The sequence below is a fragment of the Aegilops tauschii genome, chromosome 3 (assembly GCF_002575655.3).
Source record: "Aegilops tauschii subsp. strangulata cultivar AL8/78 chromosome 3, Aet v6.0, whole genome shotgun sequence".
In the NCBI taxonomy this organism is placed as follows: domain Eukaryota; kingdom Viridiplantae; phylum Streptophyta; class Magnoliopsida; order Poales; family Poaceae; genus Aegilops; species Aegilops tauschii.
The window spans coordinates 420,622,693-420,648,953 of record NC_053037.3 but is presented as its reverse complement, the minus strand read 5'-3'; the positions used below and the strand labels follow the sequence as shown (position 1 = coordinate 420,648,953).

The 26,261-nt window shown below is 45.7% G+C and overlaps 1 protein-coding gene across 1 annotated transcript; it reads left to right on the top strand.

The window, feature by feature from the left end:
* The first annotated feature begins 15,225 nt into the window (after window positions 1–15,225).
* LOC109753570 (protein NRT1/ PTR FAMILY 1.2-like) lies at window positions 15,226–17,794 on the top strand. Its single transcript, XM_020312497.3, has 3 exons — window positions 15,226–15,649; window positions 15,756–15,973; window positions 16,059–17,794. Exons 1-3 carry the CDS (start codon window positions 15,556–15,558, stop codon window positions 17,511–17,513), a joined length of 1,767 nt encoding a protein of 588 aa, XP_020168086.1. The 5' UTR covers window positions 15,226–15,555; the 3' UTR covers window positions 17,514–17,794.
* Window positions 17,795–26,261: the final 8,467 nt, after the last annotated feature.

The window sequence follows — 26,261 nt, the reverse complement described above, 5'->3', positions numbered from 1 at the left end:
CCATTACAAGAGAGCAGAGGGGGAGAAACATCATAAGATCCAACTATAATAGCAAAGCTCGCGATACATCAAGATCGTACCACCTCAAGAACACGAGAGAGAGAGAGATCAAACACATAGCTACTGGTACATACCCTCAGCCCCGAGGGTGAACTACTCCCTCCTCGTCATGGAGAGCGCCGGAATGATGAAGATGGCCACCGGTGAGGGATCCCCCCTCCGGCAGGGTGCCGGAACAGGGTCCCGATTGGTTTTTGGTGGCTATAGAGGCTTGCGGCGGCGGAACTCCCGATCTATTCTGTTCTTCGAAGGTTTTAGGATATATTGGTATATATAGGAGGAAGAAATACGTCAGGGGAGCCACGAGGGGCCCACGAGGGTGGAGGGCGCGCCCAGGGGGGTGGGCGCGCCCCCTGCCTCGTGCCTTCCTCATTTATTCCCTGACGTGCACTCCAAGTCCCCTGGATTGCTTCCGTTCCAAAAATCACATTCCCGCAGGTTTCATTCCGTTTGGACTCCGTTTGATATTCCTTTTCTGCGAAACACTGAAACAAGGGAAAAAACAGAAACTGGCACTGGGCTCTGGGTCAATAGGTTAGTCCCAAAAGTAATATAAAAGTGCATAGTAAAGCCCATAAAACATCCAAGATGGATAATATAATAGCATGGAACAATCAAAAATCATAGATACGTTGGAGACGTATCAGACAGCTCCAGCTAGGAGGCTACACCGCGGCGGCAGCGCAGTCCCCGGCGTAATGTAGTGCGTGTGGCGTCCCTGTTGGGTGTGCGCAGAACACCCACCACACACTCCGCCGCCGCTGCCCGTCGGCAGCTGTTGCCGGTCGCCGTTGCTGCCACACCACCGTCGAAAGCCAGGGCCATCTCCCGCTCCGTCACCGCGGCCCGAAGGCGGGAGGTGGCCGTCGTGGCTGCCACCACACTGCTGGCCACCATGGCCATCACCCGCTCCACCACCGCGGCCCGAAGGCGGGAGGTGGTGGTCGTGGCCGCCACCCCATCGTCGGCCACCGTTGATCACTTCCAAGAATGCCTTGAAGTCTCGTCTTCATGACTCTGGTGCTACTGATGTGAGTGACGATGAGCGTCTCCCGGCGGCTCCTCCTTCAGACTTTGGTTTTCCTTCGGGGCCTGAGTGGGCTGATTTCCTCAACGATGCTGGTGGTAGTGGAGCTCCTATTGATGATGATGATGATGACCTTTGACTGTCTGTGCGTTCTCTCTGCCCCTTTTGGGTAGTTCTTGCCAAGGGGGAGAACTAGTACTAGCTATCTATGTTGAACCATTATGCTTTATGCCGTGAGTGGGTGTATGACTTTATATCTATGTCTTATGTTGTAATGATGAACCACTATGTCCTATGAACTATGTTCTATGAATGTTGAGATATTATGATATTATGGTGATATGCTTTTATGATGATGGTTTTTATCAAGTTTTCTTGATATTGTGCTCATATATTCTTGATGGTTGTCTCTGTGAGGGGGAGCTCTCCATATAATGTTGCAATAATTATGGTTGAGAGGGGGAGCTCCTAAATAAATTTGTCTTAGAGCATAGAGCAACCTTTATTTCTTTTGTACTATGTGTATATTGTCATCAACTACCAAAAAGGGGGAGATTGAAAGTGCAATCATGCCCTTAATATTATTTTGATGTTGATGATAATATACTCATAGGGGACTAACAAAGTTTGTCAAGTATATCTCAGGTTTTAGTCCCCTCAGAATCAATTGTGTGTGGATTATATCTTCGGAAATATTTAACTTCATCAAGAACGAAGAAACAAGACTATATTTATGTTTATTCTTGAGTATAGGGATCCCGCACTATTAAGAGGGGAACATAGGGTCTTGTGAGAGTCTTGCTCAAAATCTATTTCAAAATCATTATCTAGTTTTCATCTCTGTCGAACGACCGGTACTAACCATACGTCCGGCTCCTCCTTGACAGAGCCAAAACATCGGACGTCCGGTATTCACCGGACGTCCGGCAATCTTTCATCAGAGCCAAAACATCGGATGTACGGTACCCTCCGGTCATCCGGTATATTCTATACAGTGGCAAAACATCGGACGTCCGGTCCCTGTCGGTTGTCCGTTGTCTGCCGAGCCCTAGGTCGTCTGATATTCTTCGGTTGTCTGGTACTCTCTCCACCGAGCCTAAACATCGGACGTCTGGGATCCTCTGGTCGTTCAGTATCTTCTATACCGTGCCAAAACATCGGACGTCCGGTCCCTGTCAGACGTCCGGTGTCTACTGAGCCTTCGATCGTCCATCGCACATCGGACGTCCGACGCTGCAGTGCTGTTTTGAGCTCCAACGGCCACTTATTGAGGCATACTATAAATATCTCCCTCCTATCCCGTGTGAGGGTTGACCACTCACTTAAAATATCCTCAAGAACACATTTCACTCTCTCTCTCACTCTTCCACACCAAATCTTAGATCCCTAAGGGATTTGAGAGCATTTGAGAGAAGTTGTCCACTCAAGTGATAGATCCACTCCTTCCCCTTCTTTGCACCAAAGGAAATCGTGATTTGAGAAAGTCTTGAGCTTTTTCCCATCGTTCTTGTTACTCTTGGAGGTTGGAGACTCCTAGGCGGTAGGAGTCTTTCGGAGAGGAATCGACCATTGTGATTACCCCCGGAAAAGTTTGTGAGGGTTTGGAGACCACCCCAAGGTCTACCACTAGTGGTTGAGATACGCCTTCGTGGTGTTGTCTCAAAGAGAGAATAGGGTGAGCCTTCGTGGCGTTGGTGTGCCTTCGTGGTAACATCCACCTCTCTAAACGGTGACGTAGCTTCCCTCCAAGGAAGTGAACATCGGCATACATCCTCGTCTATCGGAGTTGCAGTTATTCCTAACCCTAACTCTCTACTTGTGGTTACTTGTCTCTTAGAACTTACTTATATCATATTGTGCTTGCTTACTCACATATTTGTGTTACTTGTTTATCTTGCTTAGCTCTTAGCATCATACTTGCAATTGTTAGGCTCAATTTCCTATTCCGCATTACTGCCTAAAATTGCTAAGTAATAACTAAAATTTGTAATTGTACCTATTCACCCCCCCCCCTCTAGGTCCATCTCGATCCTTTCACCGCCGGCCTCTCTCCCCCTCCTTTATATACGTGGGCAGGGGGCACCCCAAAGGCACATCAATTGTTCCCTTAGCCGTGTGTGGTGCCCCCTCCATAGTTTACTCCTCTGGTCATAGCGTCGTAGTGCTTAGGCGAAGCCCTGCGCAGATCACATCACCAACACCGTCGCCGTGCCGTCGTGCTGACGGAACTCTCCCTCGACCCTCTACTAGATCAAAAGTTTGAGGGACGTCATCGAGCCGAACGTGTGCTGAACACGGAGGTGCCGTACGTTCGGTACATGGATCAGTTGGATCGTGAAGACGTTCGACTACATCAACCGCATTAACATAACGCTTCTGCTTTCGGTCAACGAGGGTACGTGGACACACTCTCCCCTCTCGTTGCTATGCATCTCCTAGATAGATCTTGCGTGATCGTAAATTTTTTTTGAAATTGCATGCTACGTTCCCCAACAGATCCTACATGTAATTATTATGAGAGAGGAAAATATGGTTGTAGAAATTTTCATGTTACTAAATCACCTCTCTTTGTGTTGAAATTATTAATGCTTCCTTCTTCCTATTTGCATATGCTAGAAATTGCTTGTCTTGATAAATTGTTTTCCTATAAAATGCCTATGCATAGGAAGTATGTTATACTTAAATGTGTAGGTCACATGTTTTATGATGGCCTCTTTGTACTTCAATTCTTGTCTTTTATGTGAGCATCATTAATATCCCAAGCCTATCTTAATGGCTATAAAGAAAGAGCTTGTTGGGAGACAACCCAACAGTTATCTTTTCTATTTTTTGGTCTGCACACAATTATGCTACTGTTATGGTTGTGTTTTTGTGTTTAAATTAGTGTTTGTGCCAAGTGAAGCCTTAGGGGTGATTGGGATGACAGTTGATTTGATTATGTGAAAAAACAGAAACTTTTGCGCCCAGTAACAGATTGTTTAAATTCATTGGAACGTGCTTTTGATCTGAATTATTTACACATGATTGACATACAAATTTTCCATGTTTTCCTATTTTTTCAGAACTTTTACAGTTCCAGAAGTATGAGCATAATTCGGGTTAGATTGTTCTGTTTTTGAGAGATTCTATTTTCGCTGCATTGTTTGCTTGTTTTGATGAATCTATGGATTGTATTACGGGGTATAAGCCATGGTTAAGTTAGAATGCAGTAGGTATAATGCAATAATAAAATATGAACGGGTTTACAACAGTACCTAAAGTTGATAATTTGATTGTTATACTAACGGATCTTACGAGTTTTCTGTTGAGTTTTGTGTGCTGAAGTTTTCAAGTTTTGAGTGAGACCACGATGGATGAAGGAATACGGAGTGGCAAGAGCGTAAGCTTGGGGATGCCCGAGGCACCCCAAGGTAATATTCAAGGAACTCCCAAGCATCTAAGCTTGGGGATTCCCCAGAAGGCATCCCCTCTTTCTTCTACCAATCATCGGTAACATTACTTGGAGCTATATTTTCATTCATCACATGATATGAGTTTTGCTTGGAGCGTCATGTATTATATGAGTCTTTGTTTTGTTTTATTTTTAGTTTGTCACAATCATCTTTGCTGGCACACATATTTGAGAGGGACATACATTTTTCGTGAGTTAGGCAGATGCTCTAGTACTTCAGTTATATCTTTTAAAGCACGGCGGTGATTATATTTTGAAGAAATAGATTCATTCTCATGCTTCACTTATATTATTTTGAGAGTTGATAATTGAAGGAAATATGCCCTAGAGGCAATAATAAAGTTGTTATTTATATTTCCTTATATCATGATAAATGTTTATTATTCATGCTAGAATTGTATTAACCGGAAACTTAGTACATGTGTGAATGCATAGACAAACAGAGTGTCCCTAGTATGCCTCTACTTGACTAGCTCATTAATCAAAGATGGTTAAGTTTCCTCGCCATAGACATGTGTTGTCATTTGATGAACGGGATCACATCATTAGAGAATGATGTGATGGACAAGACCCATCCATTAGCTTAGCATAAATGATCATTTAGTTTCATTGTTATTGCTTTCTTCATGGCTTATACACGTTCCTCTGACTATGAGATTATGCAACTCCCGAACACCGGAGGAACACTTTGTGTGCTATCAAACGTCACAACGTAATTGGGTGATTATAAAGATGCTCTACAGGTGTCTCCAATGGTGTTTGTTGAGTTGGCATAGATCAAGATTAGGATTTATCACTCCAAGTATCGGAGAGGTATCTCTGGGCCCTCTCGGTAATGCACATCACTATAAGCCTTGCAAGCAATGTGACTAATGAGTTAGTTACGGGATGATGCATTACGGAACGAGTAAAGAGACTTGTCGGTAACGAGATTGAACTAGGTATGATGATACCGACGATAGAATCTCGGGCAAGTAACATACCGATGACAAAAGGAACAACGTATATTGTTATGCGGTTTGACCGATAAAGATCTTCGTATAATATGTAGGAGCCAATATGAGCATCTAGGTTCCGATGTTGGTTATTGACCGGAGATGTGTCTTGGTCATGTCTACATAGTTCTCGAACCCGTAGGGTCCGCACGCTTAACATTCAATTACGATTTGTATTATGAGTTATGTGTTTTGATGACCGAAGTTTGTTCGGAGTCCCGGATGAGATCACGGACATTACGAGGAGTCTCGAAATGGTCGAGAGGTAAAGATTCATATATTGGAAGGTTGCATTCGGACATCGGAATGGTTCCGAGTGATTCGGGCATTTTTCCGGAGTACCGGGAGGTTACCGGAAACCCCCGGGAGAAGTATTGGGCCTACTGGGCCTTATTGGAGGAGAGGAGAGAGGCCACGTGAGAGGGGCGCCCCCCTTGCCCAAACCGAATTGGACTAGGGGAGGAGGCCAGCCCCCTCTTTCCTTCTCCCTCTCTTTCCCTTCCCCTTTTCCCTCTCCGGAGGAAGGAAGGAGGGGGCCGAATCCTACTTGGACTAGGAGTCCAAGTAGGACTCCCCCTTGGCGCACCCCCCTTGGGCCGGCCTCCTCCTCCCCCCTCCTTTATATACGTGGGAGGGGGGCACCCCAAAGATACACCAAGTCTTCTCTTAGCCGTGTGCGGTGCCCCCCTCCACAGTTACACACCTCGGTCATATCGTCATAGTGCTTAGACGAAGCCCTACGCCGGTAACTACATCATCACCGTCACCACGCCGTTGTGCTGACGGAACTCTCCCTCATCCTCAACTGGATCAAGAGCTCGAGGGACGTCATCGTGCTGAACGTGTGCAGAACACGGAGGTGCCGTACGTTCGGTACTTGGATCGGTTGGATCGTGAAGACGTTCGACTACATCAACCGCGTTACTAAACGCTTCCGCTTTCGGTCTACGGGGGTACTTGGACACACTCTCCCCGCTCGTTTCTATGCTTCTCCTAGATAGATCTTGCGTGATCGTAGGAATTTTTTTGAATTACTACGTTCCCAACAATAATAGTAATGGCAATATGCACAAGATATGAATTTGGTCCTAATGTGATGGATATTCTAGAAGGATATAATAAAAACTTTCATGTAGATCACTGAATATGATAAGATTGATTCCTTGCAATAGTTTTACGATATGAAGATGATAATATGTGGGTTGTACTAGTGATTAATTGTGGTTTAGTGAGAATATTGGTGTTAAGGTTTGTGATTCCCTATGCATGCACGAAAAGTCAATAGTTATGCAACAAAGTTATATCCTACTTATGGTGCATTATTCAGTGTTACTTATTCTCAATGCATGTTTATGACCGTTTTCATTTTCTGGTTAGTCGCTTCTTAATCTACTTGCTAGCCTCCATTTGTAGTAAGCGGGAATGCTGCTTGTGCATCCAATTCCTTAAACCTAAAGTTGTGCCTTATGAGTCCACCATACCTACCTATATGCGGTATTTACATGTCGTTCCAAGTAAATTTGCATGTGCCAACTCTAATCATTCAAATAATTTTCCGTTTTGTGTGCTCGTACCGCTCATGGAGCGATAGGGGGTGGTCAATATCTTTCATGCTAGATGGGTTATTCTCACGATGAGTGTTTATTTACTTGTCATTGCACGAGAAAGTGGCAGGTAATAGGGATGCCCAGTCCCATAATGAATCAAAATCAAAAATGAAATAACCCCCCCTTGAAAGTTGAAAGTTTTGAAGGCACCCATGGATACGGCTAGCCATGGATTGTGAAAGAATGGTCGAGGGGGAGTAAAACTTTATTTTCTATTTGGGAACCACATATAATGTGTCTAACATGGGAGATATTGGAAACATTCGGTCATGACGTTGACAGGAAAAGCACGTCTCTCAAAATAATTTATCTCTGTTTTAAGCTTTGAGCTCTGGCACCTCTGCAAATGTCTGTTTCCCTCTGCGAAGGGCCTATCCATTTTACTTTTATGTATTTTTATTTTTATTTTGAGTCATCACCTTCTCTTATAAGTACCAACTGGAGAGCACTATTGTCATACTTGTGCATTGGGTGTAGTTAATATTGAGTGTGTTTCATGAATGGATCAATGATTGAGCATGACGGCATAGGGATAACTTTCTTTAGCATTGATATTTTGAAAGACATGACTATTTGTTGGTATGCTTGAGTATTGATGTCTTCATGTCAAATTATAGAATATTGCTTTGAATCATTCGAATCTTAATATTCATGCCACAAAAGAAAGATTACATGATGAATATGATAGGTAGCATTCCACATCAAAAATTCTTTTATTATCATTTACATCTCGAGGACGAGCAGGAATTAAGCTTGGGGATGCTTGATACGTCTCCAGCGTATCTATAATTTTTTATTGTTCCATGCTATTATAGTATCAATCTTGGTTGTTTTATACGCAATTATATATCATTTTTTGGGACTAACCTATTAACTTAGTGCCAAGTGTCAGTTGCTGTTTTTTGCCTGTTTTCGGTTTTCCAGAATATCAGTACCAAACAAAGTCCAATTGCCACGAAACTTTTTGAAGAATTTTTTTTGGACATAAGAGACCCTCGAAGCTTTGGGAGAGGGACAAAAGATGAAAGAGTGACCCACAAGCCACCAGAGCGCCCCCAGGGGGTAGGCGCGCCCTTGTGTCCTGTGGGGCCCTCGTTCCCCGTTTGACCTAATTCCAGCTCTATAAATTCTCTAAAATCTGGAAACCAACAGTGAGCCATCCGAAACCCTTTTTTCGCCGCCGCAAGTTCCTGTTCTCGAGAGATCCCATCTGGGGGCCCTTTCCGACACTCTGCCGGAGGGTGAATCAACCACGAAGGGGCTCAACATCAACCTTGTTGCCCCTCCGATGATCTCTGGGTAGTTTACCACGGACCTACGGGTCCATAGCTAGTATCTCGATGGCTTCTTCTCTCTCTTTAATCTTCACTACAATGTTCTCCTTGATGTTCTTGGAGATCTATTCGATGTAATATTTTTGCGGTGTGTTTGTTGGGATCCGATGAATTGTGAGTTCATGATCATATTATCTATAAATATTATTCCAGTCTTCTCCGAACTCTTTTATGCATGATTATTATAGCTTTGTATTTCTCTCCGATCTATTAATTTGGTTTGGCCAACTAGATTGATTTTTGATGGGTTCGATCTTGTGGTGCTCAATCCCAGTGATAGAAAGGGAAATGACACATATTTGTATCATTGCCACTAAGGATAAAAAGATGGGGTTTATTCATATTAATTGAGTTTACTTTGTCTACATCATGTCATCTTGCTTAAGGCGTTACTCCGTTCTTTATGAACTTAATACTCTAGATGCATGCTGGATAGCAGTTGATGTGTGGAGTAATAGTAGTAGATGCAGCCAGGAGTCGGTCTACTTGTCTCGGACATGATGCCTATATACATGATCATTGCCTTAGATATCGTCATGATTATTCACTTTTCTATCAATTGACCAACAGTAATTTGTTTACCCACCGTATGCTATCTTCAAGAGAGAAGCCTCTAGTGAAAACTATGGCCCCTGGGTCTATCTAAATCATATATAAAAATCAAAAAATATGTTGCTGCACTTTTATTTACGTCATTTTATTTTGTGTTTTTATTTATCTATCTATGACTACGAGATTTAATCCTTGCAATTAACCGCCAAGGGATTGACAACCCCTTGTTTGAGTTGGGTGCAAGTATTTTCTATTTTGTGTGTAGGTATTGCTAATGAGTTGTTGCATGGTACTCCTACTGGACTGATAACCTTGGTTCTTAACTGAGGGAAATACTTATCTCTACTATACTGCATCATCCTTTCCTCTTCAAGGAAATCCCAAGGCAGCTCACAAGTAGCATTGCGAGAGGTGTAGATCGTGTCTTCGTCGTTGTCCTTGTTGTTAGAAAACAAAATTAAATCCGCCGTGTTGACACTGCAGCCCGAGATGGATTCGTAAATGAAGTAGTACTCCTAGGTGTGGTCGATCAAACAGTTGTTGCAGACCATGGCGACCAACTGTGAGGTCGGGGCGGGCTGGTGGAGATGTGTGAGGTTGGCGCGGTTTAGTCCTCGATGCCCAGAAGGTGGGTGCAGGTGCTGCTGGTGCATTGTGGCTATTTCTTGAGCTTGCGTTGGTTTTTCCCTTGAAGAGGAAAGGGTGATGCAGCAAAGTAGAGATAAGTATTTCCCTCAGTTAAGAACCAAGGTATCAATCCAGTAGGAGGAACACACAAGTCTCCAATAGTTGCACCCACAAAAACAAACAAATACTTGCACCCAACGCGAAAAAGGGGTTGTCAATCCCTTCAAAGTGAATTGTAAGGATGAGATCTGATAGAGATAGGTATAAAAGATAAATAAAAGTGCAACATAAAGTAAAGATAAATAAATTACAGCAAGGTTTTTTTTGTGTTTTTGGTTTATAGATCTGAAAATAATATGATGACAAATAGACCCGGGGCCATAGTTTTCACTAGAGGCTTCTCTCTTGAAACAAAGCATACGGTGGGTAAACAAATTACTATTGAACAATTGATAGAAAAGCGCAAAGTTATGACGATATCTAAGGCAATGATCATGAATATAGGCATCACGTCCGTGACAAGTAGATCGACTCCTGCCTGCATCTACTACTATTACTCCACACATCGACCACTATCTAGCATGCATCTAGTGTATTTAAGTTAACAAGAATGGAATAACGCCTTAAGTAAGATGCCACGATGTAGAGGGATTGATCCGATCAATATGGTATAAACCCCATCTTTTTATCCTTAATGGCAACAATACAATATGTGCCTTGCTACCCCTTCTGTCACTGGGTGAGGACACTGCAAGATTGAACCCATTACAAAGCACCTCTCCCATTGCAAGATAAATCAATCTAGTTTGCCAAACCAAATCAATAGATCGGAGATAAATACAAAGCTATCTTAATCATGCATAGAAGAGTTCTGAGAAGACTCAAATAATATTCATATATAATCTGATCATAAATCCACAATTCATCGGATCTCAACAAACACACCGCAAAAGAAGATTACATCGAATAGAACTCCAAGAACATCGAGGAGAACATTGTATTGAAGATCAAAGAGAGAGAAGAAGCCATCTATCTACTAGCTATGAACCCGTAGGTCTGTGGCAAACTACTCAGACATCATCGGAAGGGCAGCAAGGTTGGTGTAGAGGCCCTCCATGATCAAATCCCCCTCCGGCGGAGTGCCAGAAAAGGCCCCCAAGATGGGATCTCACAAGAACAGAAGCTTGCGGCGGCGGAAAAGTATTTTTGGTGTGCCCCCTAGTATCGTGGGAATATTTGGGTATGTATGGAGCTAAGATTAGGGTTAGAGGAGCCATGAGGGGCCCACAAGCTCATAGGGCGCCCCTGGTGAGCTTGTGACTCACCCATGGGCCTTCTGGACTCCTCCCGAAGCTTCCTAGGTTTCTTATGATCCAAGAAAAATCGTCAAAAAGTTTTGTTCCGTTTGGACTCAATTTGGTATTGATTTTCTGTAAAAGACAAAAACAAGGAAAAACAGTGACTGGCACTGGGCACTAGGTTAATAGATTAGTCCCAAAAAATGATATAAAATAGCATAATAATGCATATAAAACATCCAAGATGGATAATATAATAGCATGGAACAATCAAAAATTATAGATACGTTGGAGACGTATCAGCTGTCATCGTTGGATTCAGAGATCGGAGACGAGGACGTTGAGTAGCCCAACTCGTCTGACTAGACGTCGACCTCTTGGCTGATCTAGTCATACATTCATTCAAGGATGACCTGCAAGTATGTGGGTTCAATGTTCTGGAGCCCAAACGGGTATGAGAGACCCAAAGTTGGTGGCGAAGATGCCACGATAGTCGATGGAGATGTCGGCGCGATCTGCTGGATTGGCGGTAGGCACATACGGAGGTCATCGTGGCTGTTGACATGGCACCCATGTAGATTGTGCGTGCAGGGTGGGTCGGTGGATTTATGTTGACCTGGGTCGCCCCATTGGTGGTGAAGGTGAGGGAGCCAAAGGTGAGGCTCTGCCCCGGCGGGGGCCCACTGGAGGCTGGGGAAGATCCGATCTGAGATCGATCTCCAGCCGACGCGCCCCCTTCTTGGCACGCCAACTGACGGCGCGGAAAACCGTCAGATCCCTCGGTAGGGGTCCAAGCTTAGATAGAAGTCTTGGATCGAAGGTCGCACGGGGATTTTACCCATGTTTGGGCCTCAAGAGAATAATACCCTACATCCTGCTTGCATTTGTTAGTCATGGTGGAGGGATACCTCGTGCGAAGGGTCATAATGGTGTATGAGGTTGCTACTGAGAGTTTGTCTATCTAAGAATAGATGGGATTGAGAGGCCCCTAGCCCCCCTTATATAGACGGTGGAAGCTAGGGTTTTACAGGAGGATAGATGTGATCTACGGCGCCGCCGCCCTTTGCTTGGGAGGAAAGATGGTCGTCAGGACACTATCTTCTCATTAGGGCTCCCTCCTGTAGTTAGGCCTTGTGCCCCCCTGGAAGGCCTTATGTCGCACTCCCCTCGTTGAGCCACCCCGGCGTATGACACCATCAACGATTGATTCTTGGTGCGGCTCCACTGCCTGCTTGTGTGATCATGGTCTTCACTTGCGTAGCATCTCACACCAATACCGTGCGATGAATGTATTTGTTGGGATCACGTAAGTGATGGTGACAACACAGATGACTTCGATTTGGTGGTGCTTCTCAAGCATCGGCCCGAGCTCCGTGGTGAGAATCTGAGGTCTGGCCCTTACTAGTTATATCCAACAATGACAATGTTTCTTGTGTAATTACCTTGTTTAAGGCATTTCTTGGATTAGCTCGAACTTGTACTTCAGGGGAAAACCCATGATCTAATCATCGGTGGTTGGATCCGGTGATGGTGGCCTTTGAGCATCGTTCCCTTCTTGAAGGCGTTGTTGTTGGAGAATCCTTCTCGTTGTACTGGTGATTCAAGAGATGGTTGCTACATATATGGTTGTTGTTGTAGATTGTTGATCATTGTTTTGATCGCTTCAGAGTTTTTCCTTTTAACTCCACCAAGGCATAGCTTTGGTCTCATTTGACTTGTTTAGTTGTCGGAGTGATTTTTTTGTATGTGTGTTGGTGTTGGTGTTTGTTGTGTGCATCCTAGCTTTTTTCCAAAAAGGAGAATATATTAATATCACGAAGATATCAATTATACCCAGCCTCTGCAACTAATGTCACAAGACATCCAGGATGCACACATCCAAAGGAGAAAAACAAAAAAAGAAAGGGAAAACAAAGGTCTCGCCACAACGATCAACTCCTCTCAGCAGTAGCACACCAACCACCACCAAATATAACACCCAGAAAACATAAGAGGTCTCCAAACGCAATGCCTTCAAGAAGGGAACAATGCACAAGCGCCGTCATTGCCCAATCCAGGATCTTAGGTTTTCACCCTGGAGGAAGTCCGAGCACTCAAAACAATTCCTTCAACAAGGCAATTGCCAGGCACAACCAATGAAGGTCGGACCTTAGGCTTTCACCCCTTTCACCCTGAAAGTCACGACTCGGCACCCAAAGAGCACCACCAAAATGAAATCCTGCAATGCTGCCGCCCCCCATTTATCAGTGCTGCTTCTGAGAGTTATCAAACACCTGGCTAACTCCATCGCCACCAAGGCCTGTCCGACTAACTAATCCTCCGATCTCAGCCACCATGACCTTCTCCTTCGCTATCTACTCCATGGAAATCGAGAGGCCAGCATGTTCCATGGTATCAACAAACTCCAGAGCTTCATGCTGCGCCCTCAGAACCTCATAGGCTGATCTGGACGCGCACGACCGGATACTATCTGATCCAGACCTCCTGGGCAAGATAACCGTCAGCAGTTCTGGAACCCATCGATGACCAGATCAAGGAGGGCCGATCATGCCGGACGTTGCCGTGTGCATCCTAGCTAAGCAGAAGCTGGGTGTGTGCTCATTGTGTTTATATCCCTTTGATGCTCCATTTTGAGCGAATAAAGTCCAGCCTTTTCGAGACAAAAAGTAAATAATTGGTTGGTCTATTGTAACTCAAGGGATTCTACTTTGGAATTTACGATTCCCAAGAATCCAATTTCAGCTCTTGAATTTTTAGTCCAATTCATGGGAGGCGAACAAGGTGCTAGCGAATTTTCTTGGAAGTTGAATTAGGCTGGTTGAAACCCATGAATTGCATTTTTGAGAAGTCGTGTAAAAAAATCTGAAACTTGTACAATGTTATAATAACTAGCTAACTGTTCGTGCGTTGCATTAGGGGTATACATATTCTAATGGCTCAACACCAGTCGTGTCTGCGAACTAAGCGTAACTCAGATGGTTACTCCCTCCGTGCCATAATGTAGGACGTTTTTTTACACTACTGTAGTCAAAAAAACGTCTTACATTACAGGAGGAGGGAGTAGATTCCGTGTGGTGGAACCAACCCACCAAGGTTCAAGTCATAGACTTGGCATTGGTGGTCGCATTTTCCTGGTTTTATTTCAGGTCTTCCGGTGAAGTGCATTCAGTGGGAGGAGATGTTTCCATCGACTACGAAGGCATTCGTAGCGACTTCGTCAACCTCAAGATGATGTGCCAGCTCAGTCTCTCGGAGATGCTCATAGGGATAGCGTGTGTGTGCGTGAGTTCATAGGGGTGAGTGTATGTGCGTATGTATGAGCATCTGTGTCTGTACTGTGTTAAAAATTAATGGTGTCCAGCATATACCTTACACCCACCATATTCAAGATTTTGGTAAGATTTGATTTTGAGTACAGTTAAGAAAAGAAAATGAAAATGTTTGATTTAGTTTAGGTGTTATTAAGATTTGAGTATAAGTAAGGAAAGACAATGAAAGTATTTGATTTAGTTTAGGTTTTGTTAAGATTTGATTTGATTGATTATGTGTTGGGAAGGCAATGAATGTTTGATTTAATTGAGATTTTGATTTGATTTGATTGAGCTAATGCAGGATTTTGAGAAGATTTGACTGAGTTAATACAGAACATGGTTTATAGTAGGACAAGGAAATCAAAGTATATATTTTTATTTCAAACCAGAGCGACGTGGAAAGGAAAAAAAAAACTAAGGTAGAAACCACGGGGGAGGAGGTGAGGACAACTTACCAACTCTCTTTTAATAGTTGATTCAGTAGCTATAAAAAAATCATCTAAAAGCTACTATTATTTTCAAAAGTTGTCTAGGATTATTTTTAAAGTCATTATGTGTGGAGAAAAATGTTATGCCGTCAGAAAGAGTCCACGCCGGGACAGCGTCTGAAAATGACCGTGCGGGGCTTGCTAAGCGGGCGACCCCAGCTACGAGAAATCTTGAAAACGTAGATCCTTGAGTCCGTCGACATCAATCTCACATTGCTATAGTGCAATGCTACAAGTTTGACGATGTAATTGCGCAACCAAATCTCTCGTCTCATGGTTGGCAAGGGAGGGGATACGTTGACGTACGAGTACCTGCATTCCAACGACATGCATACGCATGCACATCTCTGCCGAAGCGACGTGTCCGGCATGCCCCAAAGCTTCTCTCAAAAGCCCCATCAGATAGATCGTCCGGCCGGGGCTCAAAGGCAGGGCCGGCCGTTCCCAATCTCCGCCGGAACCTAGGCAGTTAGCGATGGTTCACAGCTAGCCCGCACACTACTAGACTAGCGTACGGAGTGCTGAGCTACAGCACTTGTCTCTATCCCTCGTGCCCAGGAGCTGCTCAGCTGCTTCTTCTTCTCTTTTTCTAATCCCTTTTCATGTGCATCTTCGGTGAGCTTTGATGTCATCACTGGTCAGCTGCCCGTATAAATCGCCTCGCTCGGCCTCTTCTTCTTGTTGCCTATACAAAGCATCTCCCGGGATCTTCTTGTTGCGTCTACAAAGTATCTGTGTCTATATATCTTGCTCTCTCCGTCGTTGCAGTTGGATTGCAGGAGCACTTGCTAGCTAGGCAGAGAGCATGGAGGTCTCGGCCATGGAGGAAGCAGCCGTCCCTGTCCCTGTCCCTGCGGCGAGGAGGAAGGGCGGCCTCAGAACCATACCGTTCATCATCTGTAAGCAAGCCTTGCATCGATCATGCACCTTAGTTAGCCAACTTCCCTTTGCTGTACGAATTAACACGCTCATGAGATGACACCCTCTGATGGACTGGAATCTCAGCGAACGAGATCTTCGAGAAGGTGGCGACGTACGGGCTGCAAGCGAACATGGTCGTATACCTCACCAAGCGCTACGACATGACGCCGGCCACCAGCGCCATGGTGCTCTACCTCTGGTCCGCCCTCACCAACTTCCTGCCCATCGGCGGCGGCGTGCTGTCGGACGTTTTCTTCGGCCGCTTCCCGGTCATCGCCGTGGGATGCGTCGTCAGCCTCTCGGTAAGCAGATCACAGTGCACCCCGCCCGTTCCTCTTGCACCGATCTTGCAGCCTAATTGATCTTGTTGGTGTACGTTAATTGTAGGGGATGTGCCTGCTATTGGTGACTGCGATCCTGCCGGTGTACAAGAAGACTCCGGGGTGCGACCCGGCGAACCCGAGCGCGTGCACGATGCTGACGTGCCAGCTGCCGCTCCTGTTCACGTCGTTCCTGCTCATGTCGCTCGGGGCGGGCGGCATCCGGCCGTGCGCGCTGGCGTTCGGAGCGGACCAGCTGGACAAGCGGGACAATAGCACCAAGAACGTGAGGAGGCTGCAGACCTTCTTCAACTGGTACTACACCGTGCTGGGGATCTCCCTCGTCGTTGCGGTCCTCGTCATCGTCTACATACAGGACCACATGGGGTGGGTCGTCGGCTTCTCCGTGCCCGTCGTGCTCATGCTAGCCGCTCTCATGCTCTTCCTGGCCGGCTCGCCTTTGTACCTCAAGGCAGAGGCCGACAGGAGCGTGCTGGTGGGCATCGTGCAGGTGCTCGTCGCCAGCTACAAGAACCGGCGCGAGGTGTTGCCGCCGGAGACGGCCGAGGCGTCGTGCTTCCACAACAAAGCTGGCTCCAGACCCAGAGTTCCCACCAAGAAGATGGTGTCCATGAACCGGGCGTGCGTGCTGAGGAACCCGAGCAAGGAGCTCCACAGCGACGGGTCGGCGTGTGACCCGTGGCGGCTGTGCACGGTGCAGCAGGTGGAGGACGCCAAGGCCGTCATCCGCGTGCTGCCGATATGGTCCACGGGGATCATTCCCGGCGTGATCGTCGCCCAGGTGATGTTCCCCGTGCTGCAGGCAGGTACGATGGATCGGCAGATGGGCAAGGTGGAGGTCCCCGCCGCCTCCTACAGCGTCTTCGGCATCATCACGCTCACCGTCTGGGTGGCCTTGTACGACCGCGTGCTCGTGCGGCCCCTCTCGCGGCTCACCGGCCACGCGCGCGGGCTCAGCCTGCGGCAGCGCATGGGAGCCGGGCTGGCGGTCTTCGTCGTGGCCATGGCCGTGGCCGCGCGAACCGAGGCCCTCCGCCGCGGCGCGGCCATCGCGGAGGGCTTCCAGGACCAGAAACACGCGGTGGGGCACATGTCGGCGATGCGGCTTGTGCCGCAGCACTGCCTCATCGGGCTCGCCGACGCGTTGAACCTGATTGGGCAGATCGAGTTCTACTACTCCGAGTTCCCCAAGAGCATGTCCAGCATCGGGGTGTCGCTGCTCGCCCTCGGCATTGGCTTCGGCGCCGTGCTGGGGAGCGCCATCGTGGGGATCATGAACAGCGCCACCGGGAGGGACGGGCGCGACAGCTGGTTGTCCAGCAACCTCAACAGGGGCCGCTACGACTACTACTATCTGGTTCTCGCGGCGCTGTCCGTGGCCAACTTGGTGTACTTCGTCTGGTGCAGCTGGGCGTACGGCGAGGAAGGGCAGATCAGAGTGATGGCGTTGGCGGCTGAGGAGGCGGAGGAGGAAGAGACCAAACAAGAACAGCACAAATGATAGGCAAGGCATTCGCCGGGCAGTGACGCAGTGTGCTGGTGCGCTCGTTTGACCTTGCGCGCGCCTTTCTCTCTTGCGAAATTGCTGAATTGTGAATTGTGATATTGATGTGCTACGTTAGTGTAGAAACAACGGATACACCCGGTCTATATCATCATTCATCATTCGGTCATGTTACATGTTTCTAGTTGCATCCTCCTTTGTGTTGAGTAAATTAGCAATTTTCCATTGATTTAACCCATAAATAACTTATGATGATGGCAAAAACAATATTAAGCTTATATTGATATGTAAACATGAGCAGCAAGTACGCCTAGGACATAAATAGGAGATGAACATATTATATCTTCCAGTAGGCCATGACAAAGTCACGGCGGTGGCGGCGGCGTTTTGCTCGGCCTGCTTATTGGCAGCTTCATAGTTTTCATCAATAGCAATGCGGAGAGTTTCGAGGATGCAGTCGAAGTAGAGGAACAGTAGCGAGCATCAATGGTGATGGCGTTGGCGGCTGAGGAGGGGGAGGAAGAGACCAAGCAAGAACAGCAGAAATGCTAGGCAAGGCATTCCGCGGGCGGCGTGCTGTGCTTTGACCTCGCACGCGCCTTTCTCTATTAAAAATTGGTTGCAATGATGCTGAGAAATCCTCTATTATTAGAGACATGATCATGAAAAAAGGTTTCCCCCGCTTTATATATAAAGCACCAACACTTACATCCAAGCAACCGATACAAACGCACGCCACACAACCCAAGGCAAGATACAAGAATGCCGGGCACCGACACATAACCTCAACGACTACCAAGTATCAACAAAATGAGCAAAAGAACCGCTTGTAGCCGACGGAGACCACCATCAAGATGAGAGATCATCCGGGAAGAAGTGCAATGGACAACGCCGGACCGAGGGCTCCAAGACGATGCCTCCAAGAAGGGCACGACCACAGACCGTCGCCATCGTCCGACCCAAAGATCAGGTTTTCACCCGGAACAAGACGGGAGGAGTGAGAGCACCACGACGGAGCCTGCAAGGAGGAACATGACGTCCGCGGACGCCGCCATCGTCGACCCGTGTACGGACAGGTAAGTGATGAACCCCGGTGTTCCACCCTTCCGCTGCATCCCCGGTACGCCAACCACCTGCAACCATGCCACCCAGGCGGCCATGATTGCTCGCCCGTATCCGTGTCGCGCAGTCCGCCTACAACCAACGCGACTCCCACCTCCAGGGCCGCCGCCCCGCCCCCAGACCACCCCGAGAAGCCCCAAAGGTCACGCCTTGGACAAGATCCACGAGCCCAACCACCTCAGAACCACCGGCGACCACTACCTCAAGAGGAACCGTGCCCAGTCGGCCGGGGGAAGGGGGAGGAGGAGGAGCGGCCTATGGCTACGACCGGCACCTCTGCGCCGGCGACGAGGTACGCAACGGCGCACCCGTCCCCCCTACCAGCTCCCCCGAGACCCCCTGTCTCGCCCCCGAAGCCGAACGCCCAGATCCGCAAGAGAGCGCCGGCCACCGCCCGCTGCCGAGGAGGAGGGAGCACGGAACCACCGAGCCGCAACCATGAGAGGTCACCAGGGAGGCCCTCCCGCGCCGAGCGCCGCCGTCCAGCCGCAAGGGCCCGGCTGGACGGGGCCGCCCACCTCCACCGCTGCCGCGCTGCCCCTCCACCAGAGATCCACGGCGAGACGGGCCGCCCGCGACCCGCAGTGCCAGATGTGGCGCCGAGGCGCTGCTGCGAGGCAGCCGCCGCCACCCGCCGACCTGCACCACCACCATGCCGCCCGTCGCCCGACGCCACGCCGCCATGGCTGGCCCACTCCGGAGCACCGCCGCACCGCTACGCCCGGCATCAAGCGCAACATCCCCGCCGGCGAGATCCGGCCCGCGCCGCACCTCCCGCGCAAGGAGACGAAATGGCCCCGCCGCCGCCAGCGACAACCAGGCTTCGCCCGCTCGTGCCCCATGGCGGCAGCGAGGGAGGAGAGGGAGAAGGAGGGGTGGCGGCGGCGGCGCTAGGGTTGCCTCCCGGACGCCCGCGGGAGGGGAGGGGGAAAAACTTTTAGCCAGTGGAGGTGTGATTGGCAATCGGAAAAGACCATTAGAGACATGATTAGGAGTGAGACGAACAATATTTAAATTTTTCTCCTCAAAACCCTAAGAGTTCCTTATCTGAAGAATTAGTTGATTATGTACTAATTTTGGAGTTTGTACTCCTAAAATTGTTATATCTACTAACTACAAACACCGGGTACTGTTGGTTCTATAGCTGATGTAGATATTGCTCTCAAATCTAGGCTTTGTAGCCTATCCCACCCGATGTCATAATTGGTGTTTTTTGGAACATTACAGGTATGACCTGATTACTAAGTTCAAACCTGACTTTGTTGGGTTCCAAGAGACTAAAGATTCTTTTCTCAACGCCTTAGCTGGTTCTATCAGTTATTCTTGGCATATTTTATTTGTTGTTGGTCTGTTGGTGGCCTCCTTGTAGGCATTAATGAAAATACTTTTGAGTTTGGTTAAATTTTTACAAAATATTACATGATTCTTACAGTTAAAACAGATCTGATGGTTTTGCTCGCATCTTATTGTAGTTCATGACACAACTTATGTTGTAGGTAAAGTTGATTTTATTGCTGAATTTCATGACACTATGAGTGGGTTATCCTATCATGTGATGTTTGGTGGCGACTTTAATTAGTTAGAGAAGCTAAAGACAAATCCTCTGGAGTGGTTAATAATTCTTGGTCCTTTTTTATTCAATTACTGGATTAATAAATGTGCCCTCACAGAAAGTAAACTAGCTAATAGGGTTTATACCCGGAGTAATAATCAATCTCTTCTTTGCAACGATTGATAGAGTTTTCTCTTCCACTGATTGGGATAGCCATTTTCGTCTAACCACCCTATGTACCTAGGGTGAGAAGTGATCATGTCCCCTCCTCCTTGATATTGATGTTAGTAGAAGATGTGTTGGCAAGCCTTTCATATTTGAAAAATGGTGGCTATGGCACCCTGATTTTGTTCCATTGGTTCATAAAATCTGGTCCACTCCTTTCCCCTTTTCTTCTGCAATTGAGACTTGGCAATTTAAAGTTAAATTATTTAGATAGAAATTTAAAGGGTAACATTCAAAAGAAAGTTAAAGGGTGGAATATTAATTTGGAAGCTGATATGAAGAAAGACAAGAAATAAGCTTTACTCCAGGAATTTGATATCTTGGATGTTTTCTTAGAGCAACACTTGGTATCTTCTGAGGATATCGTCAGGATGAGAGAAAAAAGTCTGAGTTGCAGGATATTTGGAAGAAAGAGGAGACTGTCATGTGGCAGATCTAGAAATAGGAAAATTTTAGAGGGTGATAGAAATACTGCTTATTTTCATGATGTAGCCAATCAACATAGAAGGAAAAATCACCTCTCTGTCCTGGATGGGCATGACGGGTCTGTGTACTCCACTAAAGATATGCTTGAGGTTGCTACTAAGTTTTATAAAACTTTTTGGGTTTGAACCTAGACCTAACATTCACCTGGGGGGGACCATTTTTGGTCTAATGAGGAATTGCTAATAGTGAAAACGAACTTATGGAAAAGGCTTTATCTACAAGGAAATTAAAGAAGCCATCATGGCGTGATGGACTGTCTTTTTTTACCAAGATTTTTGGGAAGTTATTAAGAATGATTTCATGGCTTTAGTTAGAGACTTTGAGTGTGGGGCTTTAGATATTCAAAAACTTAACTATGGTATTATTACTCTGATTCCTAAAGAGCCAGATGGTACGAATATGAGAAAGTTCAGGCCTATAAGTCTGAGTAACTGTTCTGTGAAGATTCTCAGCAAGGTTACAACCAATAGAATTTCTCCCATTGGTCATCGATTATTGTCTCCCTGCAAGCACCCGTCCACTGGGGGCGGTTTATCCTTGAGAGTGTTGTCACAACTCATGAAACTATCCATGAAGGCATGAACTATGCAATTCTGGTGAGCCTGGAGTTATCCGCAAACTTTTTTCGATAAAGGGCGCTTTTATTATCTCAAAATGTAGCATCAAAGTGATACAAAGCATTAAGAGTATCACCCGGCCTCTGCATAACTAGGATGCACACAGCCAAACACCAGTAGTCTGATAAACAGAAAGATAAAAGACCGACAATTCGGCAACAGTAGAGTCCATAGACCGACACTGTGCCTATGTCGAAAGAGATGGTGGACCTACAGCTTCTCGGTGGCGGCAGAAGCACCTCCACTGAATTCCTACCATCCCAGCAAACTCTTAAGTCCCCATGAACTTTGTTTTATTTGTGACGAATTGTGTTGAGTTTGTTGAATTTGAGCTTATCAATTCATGAACTATGTACCAATTAGTACTATTTGTGTTTTGTTTTTTAGGATTCATTTGACATGAATTTTAATGATCATATCATGATTTGTTTCAATATGTATGCAATTTTGGAGAAGAAAGGTTGTTGCGGTCATGTAAAGTCTTCTCTATCCGTCCCTATAAGGGTTTTTACCCTAAAACTGGCTTGATTCAGTGCTTGTAGTCGTCGCTAGGTGGTATACGAATCAAGATGTAATTTTTATTATTTCTTATGTTCGTTGTACTGGCATGATTGAATATTAATATCTCAGAAATTTGCTCGCAAAAAAAAAGAACAAGCATAGTTTATATCTTGACCGTTACAATAAACTCCAAAACCCGAGGGTTTATCCAACCGCTGACAACTTAGGCGATCACCGTTGTTACTCAAGTTGATATTGGCTTTGAAGCTACCTAATCATCGATGTGTATGTAGGAGAGGGGCTTTGTAGAGCCATTGGCTACCTAATCGTCGATGTGTATATAGTTCCTTCATTACAAATTAATTGAAATTCTAGCTTTGTCCTAAGTCAGATCTGTCTTTCTAAACTAGGCAACAACGACATCTTGAACTTTGCTCTCTCTTGGAGGCATTGCCCTAGAGATGTGATGACTTTTTTGGGCACCTTTTTCTCCTTGATTGTGTGTGGTATCATTAGGGAGCCATGTTAGCTCTTCAACCATTAGTCTTGTCTTGCAGGTGAAAACGCATATTTCTTTTTGAATTGGGCGGTAACCGACATCTTTAATGTTGCTCCCTCCCAGAGGCGATTCCATAGAGATGTGAGCCATCAATTGGCACACGGGACGGCTTTGGGATTGTCAGTACAAGGTCAACTGCTTCAATTTCATGTTTAGCTCTTTAACCATTAGAGTCTCGTCATGCAGGTGAAAATTTAGATCTATCATTCTGAATTGGACAATAACCAGCATCTTGAACATTGAGCCCCTTCGGAAGCTTTGGCACTGTTGGCACGATGTCAATTGCTTCAATTAGGTCGGTGAATGAGCGGCGTTAAGGTCAACTGCTTCAATTTCATGTTTAGCTCTTTAACCATTAGAGTCTCGTCATGCAGGTGAAAATTTAGATCTATCATTCTGAATTGGACAATAACCAGCATCTTGAACATTAAGCCCCTTCGGAAGCTTTGGCACTGTTGGCACGATGTCAATTGCTTCAATTAGGTCGGTGAATGAGCGGCGTTGGCCAAGGTGGTGTGGCTTGTCATTTCAACAAATCTAGAGAGGTACAAACCGCTTTTCTTTAGTTTTGGCTTTTCTCTTCGGCTGTGGAAAACCGATGGTTTTATTATTTTTGTATGTTCATGTCTCAGTACTATGGCTCACGATTTTCTCTCGGTAAAGGACGACTACATTATTCCTTTATGAATATGCCCATGTGGTCTCAAGGTAAAATGCCCTGCACTGTAGTGGTTGAAGTCATGACTTTTTCGCCGGAAATTATAGGAGCAAACATTCCCTCACTATGTTTAGCGCGACGGGATGTTGCCCATGGAATTAAAGTGTGTAGAGCATCTTCATGGATGCATGCTTTTTTTACGAGCAAGGCAAGAGCTCTACTGATTTCATTAAGATAGGAAAAGAAAAATACATAGCTGAACTCTAAAGTTGCCATCCCACTATTGTTGAAGCTGACATTGTATTTGTACTGAATTTACCAATGTGTTAATACCAAAGTTCGGTTTACATGAGAATTTCATAAAAGCAAAAAAAAATCAGGTGGCAACTTTGAAAGCAAAAAAAATAATGTCGAAAAGACGTAACAACATGGGTCTAATTTCAAAGATCTCATCGAGACAAGAACGACAATGAATCCGGATTGTAAATCGAATTAACGGTATGAGAGCTAAAACATACTCCCTCTGTCTAGGTGTGTAAGTCACCTTACGAAAACCGAATAATTCTAAAACACTTAGGCACGGTACATTAACTCCCTCCTCGTTTCTTATTTCGTGACATATCAACCAATAAGAGATGTGGGCCAGTGTGGGGGTGAACATGGGTCTAATTTCTTGTTTCTTTTCTGGCGAGCATGGCACGTGAGAAATGATTTAATCTTTGGAAAAGGGCAAGAATCCATTGCTGCTTCTGCAATTTTTGTGGTAAACTATTGGTCTTTTTTTATGTCCTGTCACGACATTGTCGAGGTTGTTCCTAGTAACAAAGGTAAAGGAAAAATGGGAGGTGCTACACCAGTTTTCGCAACATCACAACAACAGGTTGGATGGAAACCTCCACCAGAAGATTATATCAAGATCAATGTCGATGCCAGCTATGTGGAGAGTATTAATGCGGCCAGTGTGGGGGTGGTTGTTAGGAACTCATCTGCCGAAGTAATTATATCTTCGTGGGACTTTCTGGGTCAGTGCTACAGCGTGAATGAAGCTGAGCTGTGTGCTTGCCTGGCAGGCCTTTACATAGGTATTACTCTTCACCAGTCCATTATTTTGGAGACTGATTGTGCTTTTGTCCGTTCTTTCCTTGCAAATGAGAATCATGACAGGTCCTCGCTAGTTGATCTGAAGAAAGAAGTCTTGAATATATCAAAGATGCTTAAAAATTTTAAAATTGCGAAAATAAATCGGAATGCCAATAAGGTGGCTCATGAAATTGCGAAGTTTAGCTTTATAAGTAAATCTGATCTGATTCTTCTTAATAGCGTTCCGCCCTGTGTGGCGAATTTTGTAATGAACGATTGTAATAACATTATTAATTAATTAATGTGTGGGGTTTTTCAAAATAAAATAAGAGATGTGGGCCGTGCATGCTTTTAATGACTTGAGACTAATAAACATGACATGCAGTGGTTAGTTCATTGTATTCAATGCTATTAATTAGCAAAAAGACATTAAGTTCTCTCGTTTTCCCCTCCGCCTTGGTCGTGGTGCGCAATCTAAGATGGCTTAGACTACCCACAATGGGAGTACTATAGGTAGTAACATCACACATATCTAGATAAAATAGATAATGTGACAAGCAATAAATGAAGAAAGAGAGGCATGTGGTAACATAGCTAGTTACTACTAGTATGAGTAACATCACACATATCAAGGCAAGATGAGTCTATAGCTTAATAAATGAAGTGTTGCATGTTACCACACATATGTTACTCCCCATTATAGAGGTAGTAACATAGAGTAGTAACATGCACATGTTACTACCTTATATTACTACCCATTGTGGCTAGTCTTTATACACCTAGACGGAGGGAGTATTAAAGTTTCAAGAGAAACATTTAAAGTGCCTAAATTCTTGTTCGTGCACGCGCGCTTTTTAGTTAGCGCGAGCGGCCGGCCGGTATGCGTTGGCAGATGCCATTTGGTCGGAGTCTTTCTCCATCACGCGGTTTAAAATGTCTGTCGTTTAGTAGGGTATGCGCTGTGTGTGTCAGGATAACATGCATGTAAGGTAGGTGGGCAATGGATTTATTATTGCATGACAAAAATTTAAAAGGACATAATTTTTAAACCGCGCGTCGGAATTCAAATATGTTTTCACTTTTGGAATCCACGCGACGAGATCTTCGAAACTAGATCCCACATGGGTATGTATCGACAAAAATTTTCCGATGCCAACTTTGGTGCTATATAATGCAACTCTATTACTACATGGTGCAACTTTAGTACTACGCCGTGTAACTTTTTTTAAAACCAATTTTGAAGCTCCATGATCCAATTTCCTATGAGCTTTGCCCCCTAGCAACGTGGACAACCAACTTTTTGTGATGTGTAACTAGTCTGCAGCCCCGGCTAACTACCTAATAATCGATATACTATTCTCCTCCGTACATGTGGATGTGTAGTTTTTACTGTTGGCACACTGTTCCCTACCAATAATATGTGCAACTCAGTCTGTTGTTCCAGCCAACAATCTAGAAGTCCATGTGCAACTTCTTCACCTCCCTATATGTGGATGTGTAGTTTCAGTTGGTAGAGGCAACAGACGAAGTTGCACTACTAGGCAGTTGGTCGGGGTAACAGACGAGGTTGCATATCTCACTCACAAGGGATTATTGAATGGTGAAAAACTGCACACCCATGAGGGTAAAGAAAAGTTGCCTAAAGAGGGGGGGTACAATTGCACATCTCATTAGCAGAGGTGGTTGGGAAGGGATGCTAGCATGAAAACCACACATCCACGAGGTACAAAGGAAAGTTGCACATCAACTATTAGTCAGTTGGCTAGGGCAGCATCCGAAGTTGCACATCCACTGCTAGGCAGTTGGTCAAGGCAACAAACACTTAAAATGGGCATCTACAGACATGGGAAAAGTTGCACATCAACTACTAGGAAGTTGGCCGAGGCAGCAGACGAAGTTGCACATCTCACTGGTAGGAGGGAGTTTGGGGTGGAGGTGCCATCAG

Bases quoted from the DNA above. Each gene is read 5' to 3' on its own strand.
- LOC109753570 (XM_020312497.3), top strand. From the start codon at position 15,556: ATGGAGGTCTCGGCCATGGAGGAAGCAGCCGTCCCTGTCCCTGTCCCT. The intron at 15,650-15,755 runs GTAAGCAAGCCT...CTGGAATCTCAG, and splicing joins AACCATACCGTTCATCATCT to CGAACGAGATCTTCGAGAAG. The intron at 15,974-16,058 runs GTAAGCAGATCA...CGTTAATTGTAG, and splicing joins GATGCGTCGTCAGCCTCTCG to GGGATGTGCCTGCTATTGGT.